This window comes from Dipodomys ordii, unplaced genomic scaffold (assembly GCF_000151885.1).
Source record: "Dipodomys ordii isolate 6190 unplaced genomic scaffold, Dord_2.0 Scaffold34, whole genome shotgun sequence".
NCBI lineage: Eukaryota > Metazoa > Chordata > Mammalia > Rodentia > Heteromyidae > Dipodomys > Dipodomys ordii.
Genome location: NW_012267250.1, coordinates 2,203,799 through 2,209,604, shown reverse-complemented (window position 1 = coordinate 2,209,604; position 5,806 = coordinate 2,203,799). Strand labels below are relative to the sequence as shown.

Sequence of the window (5,806 nt, the reverse complement as noted above, 5' to 3'; positions counted from 1 at the left end):
CTAACTAAAATGGCTTGTCTATTTTATCCCTTTCTATGACAAATGCTTTTCTTCCCTAATGCTATGAAATAGTCTTTAATAAGTGAACCCTTTGCAGTCTTTCCTATGCTTAAGTAGGTACTTCTCCCTTAAGAATTTCTTGACCGGTACTTCTGATGGCTATTCACTTCTAGTAAGTACAGGAAAATGTGGGCCTGTGATTTCTTCTCTACCCTACTCCTATATCACATACTAAACTCCTGGAGCCTACTGGCACGTTTGAGATTCCTGAAATCAGACTTTCCAAAAGCTTCCTGTGTTCTTCCTCATCACCATGCAGCCCCAGAACTGACATGAGAGAAAAGTTGACTGCCCACTCCCTCCAAAGGGTAACTGAAGTGAGAAAAAGGCTTCCTAAAATTGCCTTTCTCTATTCCTGTTATCTTTCAGCTTTGAGATGCTGTCAGGGCAAGGCTTTCCACTTACCTCTGAAGGACTTCTCTCTGGAATCAAGTCTATGAAGAATTTTGGCACCCTGTTCTTTACTAGCCTTGCTGAAGCATTATTTTTACTTGTTTCTAGAGTCAAGACCTTTTCACCCTGACATGAACAGTCTGGTGTGCTTCCTGGCACTGTTTACACCACCATGTCTCTAGCCTCATCCCTTTACCTCCCTGGAACTGTTTCCAGTTGCCATTTCTCAGATGCTTTGTTCACCTTTGCCCATCTTCCCATGGCACGAGAGCATAGACTGAGTAAGGTAACCTGTGAGGAGCTCAGAACTGTGAGTTCTCCCCATGCCTTTGCCTGTGCAGAGAAGAGGTAGATGGATAATTGGTTCTCTTATCTACAAACCAGGCAGTTTCACCTCTGCACTGTTAACCCTACTAAAGGGCAGATGAAGAGGGTGGGGACTCAGATCCCCAGCTTGTATGGGAGTTGCTGCTTGCTTATTTATCCATCAGGGCTCTTCCAGGGCCAGTCCCTGGGGCCACACAGTTCCTAAATGTTGACTGAACCTAGACTTCATTAGATGTTCAAGTGACTATATTCCCACTCAATACTTTTGGTGCTTGAAGATGGGAGAGGAGGGTTGTATGAAATCCAAAGTGGTAATAGAGAATCCCCTTTGCTTTAAAACCCCTGGGCTACAACAGAAACTTTTTTAATATATATATTGTTATATAACTACTATTTCTTCTGTATGTTCTAATTCTGTTTTATGATGTAATTAACAGAAATAAACTGAGAGGTGTCATGTCCCTGTGGGGAAAGAATTAAAAACAAATCTACAAGGCAGAGATTATCTACTAAAATGTATGCTATAAAGATTTATGTAAAATCCTCATTGCAAGATAAAACCTTCCTAAACACGTTTTACAAACAAAAACCTCAATATTCAAAATAATGTAAAAAGCTCCAGGATTAAGTAAGAGGGACCCCTTTATTACACATTACAAAATAATAGTATAACAGTTATTAAAATTGGGACACATTTTGAAATTTTTGGTTCTTGTATTTGGCATTCGTTTTTCCATCACCCTCACAATCATCAGTAACTGCCTTCTTGTTGCACAGGGTTCTCCTGCAAACTCTCCCCACCAAAGTCAAAATGGGGGAAGAAACTACTCAGCAGGTTCTTGGGAGACTATTCATCCAATAGCTCAAGAGTAACGATTGAGGGTTTAAGGAAATAAAAACATCTGAAAGATAATTTAGTCTCGGATGATTGAGAAGGCAGCTTACGGTCTGTTGTGCTCTTTCGTCGTGCTGCGTGCTTGGGTGCCTGTGACAGAATTCTGGTTAGTAGAATTTTGAACAATAAAAAAATGTTTCCTAAGTAGTCTACAGAGCATAGAATGACTACTACAGATAAGATCATGGGAGTTCTGATGTGTCCATTTGTACTTAATGAGGCCACAGTGAGGAAAAAAAAAACATGTAAATGAGTTACAAAATGAATATTTTTAAGTACATTTAGTAATGGCTACTTGTTTTAAACTGTCATTTCGGTTTGGGAGACCAAATTATATTTGACCATAATTAAAGAACATATAACTTTTAAATAACATTTTAAAACACATGGTTAAAACAGAACTGTCACATTAAAAGAAAGGAAGGTCATATACAGACATGGACTGAAGGGCACTGAGGTTTCTCCAACCCACTCTTTTGAAAGGCTCCACCCAAACATAAGTCAATTTAAAACATAAAAAAAAAAAAAGTCTACTCAACATGCTAGCAGAAAGAGGTGAAATCGGTCTGCCTAATAACCATTCCATGCTGATCACTGAACAAGTAATTTTATTTGATTATCCTAACAACCATTATAATTTGAGCCACATGTATATATGCAGCTGTGGCTAATTCAACTAATCAACTGCAGACAGAAATTTAAGAAGCCTAAAATAAATGACAACTAGAAATGGCTGAATCACAGTACCAGTGAGACACAACCTTAAAAGCTGGTTGTGCTATTACTACTTGGTAGTATGGATTCAGTAATTGGGGTTAAAAAAAAAAAAGGTTTCTGTATTCAAATATATCTACAGAATGTCAATAAAAAAATGTGTGGATATATACATTTAATATACAGACATCCATACACACTCACATACACACATGCTCACAGGTCTAGGAACCAGCACCCAACCACATTCCCAATGCTCACTAAGTATTCAATGAATCATGACTTAAGACCAGCTTAGATGCTATAAGGCTATAACAACATATGGCTAGTGAGGTCAAACACAAGCACCCATATTCAGGCTGGGTTAAATTGTTCCTCCTCATGATTTCTGACAAATAGTAATACCGCTTTTATGCCTATACCTCAATAACTTAGTATTAAAACCATATACACAGACTCCCTCACTGTTCTGTGAGCACTCTTTCCACAAACTGATGAGAGGACACATCAAACTAGATCACTGAACTGTACAAATGACCTTTACTCTTAGTCTAAACAAACATGAGTTAAAACATTCTGAAATGCTGCATCCTTTGATTTCTTCATCTTTTCAATTGCCCGATGAAGGTCCTGCTGTTGCACAGGCCGGATTTCATCTTCATCATTACTGAAACACAAACAAGACCACCAAATCATCAAATATTTCTCAAGATGTAAAAAAAATACATATGATTGGTAAGCCAGGCACTGTTGGCTCAAACCTGTAATGAAGCTCCTTAGGAAGTTGAGATCTAAGGTCTATGGTTCAAAGCCAACCCTGGCTTTTAAGTAAAGTCTGTGAGACTTACCTCCAACAAACTGTGGGAGGGGGGGGGAAGTGGGGGGGAAGGGAGGAAGGGGAGAGGCGAACCCGTGCCTTTGCACTGGAGGTGAAGGTATGACTCAAGTGGTAGAGGGCTATGCCAGCCTTGAGCATAAAGTATATTAATCCCTAAGTTCAAGTCACAGTTCTGGCATGTGCACACACACGCACCCTGCCCCACCCCCACCCCAACAGTAACAAAAATATGGTAAAAGCCCAACACTGGTGTCTCATACATGTAATCCTAGCTCCTCAGGGTTCTGAGCTCTGAGGATTGCCATTCAAAGCCAGCCCAGGCAGGAAAGTCTGTGAGACTTATCCAATTAACCACCAGAAAAACAGAAGTGGCACTGTGGCTCAAGTGGTAGAGTGCTCACCTTGAGCTGAAGAGGACAAGGACAGCACCCAGGCCCAGAGTACTAGCCCCACGACCGACCAAAAAAAAAAAAAAAAAAGTTTAAAACAAATTGTTTTTAACTATACAAGAGTTTAATAACATCTTTCCCTATCCAAGATCCCAAAGAAGCACACAATTGGTACTTTGAGCCAATTCTCCTTAGAATTAGCTATGCACATAAAAGTTGTGTGTGTTTTGTTGTTGTGGTGGTGGTGGTACTGAAGTATAAACTCTGGGTCTATACTATTTGAGTCATACCTTCGTCTTTTTTTTTCGTTATTATTTTTCTAGATAGTACCTCGACTTCTTTTCTAGAGTGGCCTGGGATCACAATCTTCCTACTTATGCCTCCACCAGAAGTTGGATCACAGTATGTACCATCACACATTGGTTAAGATGGATTCTTGCTAACTCCCCGTCTCCACTGGCTGGCCTCAAACCATAGTCTACCCAAGATCTGCCTCCTAAGTAGCTGGGATTACAGACAGGAACTACTGAAACCAGCCCAAAATAACAAAAAAAAAAAAAAAAAAATTTAAGCAATGGCTGTTTAAAGCAAACAAAAAACATGAAAGTCAAATTAGCTGGCTAACAAATCAAATACTTTACCCCAAAAATATAAGTATAGAACATTACCATAAGATGAAAAATTTACATAATATAAAGGCATGTCAATTTACCAAAACAAGAACATAAGAAATCAAACAAGAAATAAAAATTCCCTCCGTTGAATTATGCATTCCTAGGCAAACACTCATGCACACTGAACTTTTTACAAATCGGAAGTAAAAGTCATCAATTTAAATGTTTTAAAAATCCAAGTATTCTCCATTTTAATCATGAAAAAGAAAACAAGTATATTATACCTATATTATACATAATTCAGACATTTAGAAGAAATATTCAACCTATTAGCTAGATTTTTCATATTGAAATACAAAATTTCCAGGGATTGAAGGCAGCAGAAAAACAAGTCCTTCATTAATTTACCTAAGCAAAATGTATATACTTGTTGGTTATTTATTCTAAGAGTAAAGATCTTTGGATCTAGATATCATTACCACAGTAATCCCAACACTTGGGGGCTGAGGTGGGATGATCCCAAGTTCAAGGCCAGTGTGAGTCATACGAGTCTGTTTGAGAGAACAAAACAAGAGAGAAAAAGAGGAGACAGACAGACAGACAGGGAGGGAGGGGGGGAAGAAGGGGAAGGAAAGAGAGAGGGAAGTGAAGGGAAGGAAATAAGGAAGAAAGGCAAGAAGTGAAGGAAGGCAAGCAAAATAAAGATTTTTGGAAGGAAGATATCTGACTGCAGTAGCTGAATTAATCTGACAACAAATTAATGGAATGACACTGTCCACATGGGGACTGGGATGAGTCCTGAACTAATGCATATATAGTTACTACTTGAAATAAAACTCAGAAACCAATGTATATAGAGCTACTGCTTGACATGCTTTCATGAAAGCCTTTCTATAAAAAAATTTTTGCAGGCTGGGAAAGTGGCTTAGTGGTAGAGTGGCTTAGTGGTAGAGTGCTTGCCTAGCATGCATGAAAGCTTGGGTTCAATTCCTCAGTACCACATAAACAAAAAAAAGCCAAAGTAGCACTGTTGCTCAAGTGATAGAATGCTAGCCTCAAGCAAAAAGAAGCTCAGGGACAGTGCCCAGGCCCTGAGTTCAAGTCCCAGGACTGACCAAAAAAAAAATGCATCATCTGGAATGAAACTTCAGGAAACTTAGGGAGGAGAAAAAAGCAACAGTTTAATTCATTTAACACAATCCCCCCCCAAAGTACACTGGTTTTGTAAGCCACAGAAGTTCTTTGTTAGAGTTGATATTCTAGGGGAGAAAAAAATCACAGGATGCTACAGGTTCAGGGAAAGTACGCTTTTAAGTAACGTCCTTAAAGAACAAAGCTCTATTCTAGTACATAAACATTTTTTTTTTTTTTGGTCAGTCGTGGGGCTTGAACTCTGGGCCTGGGCGCTGACCCTCAGCTCTTCAGCTCAAGGCGAGCGCTCTACCACTTGAGCTACAGTGCCACTTCCGGTTTTTCTGGTGGTTATTGGAGATAGGAGTCTCATGGTCTTTCCTGCCCGGGCTGGCTTTGAACCGCGATCCTCAGATCTCAGCCTCCTGAGTAGCTAGGATTACAG

The 5,806-nt window shown here is 39.4% G+C and overlaps 1 protein-coding gene across 1 annotated transcript in view; it reads right to left on the bottom strand.

Moving 5' to 3' along the window:
* Nucleotides 1-1,404: 1,404 nt before the first annotated feature.
* Atad1 (ATPase family, AAA domain containing 1) overlaps nucleotides 1,405-5,806 on the bottom strand; it is a 27,969-nt gene continuing 23,567 nt past the window's right edge. Inside the window, exon 9 of the mRNA XM_013017047.1 lies at nucleotides 1,405-3,056. Within this exon, the coding sequence (XP_012872501.1) occupies nucleotides 2,936-3,056 (121 nt within the window). The 3' untranslated portion in view covers nucleotides 1,405-2,935. The remainder of the gene's footprint in view (nucleotides 3,057-5,806) is intronic.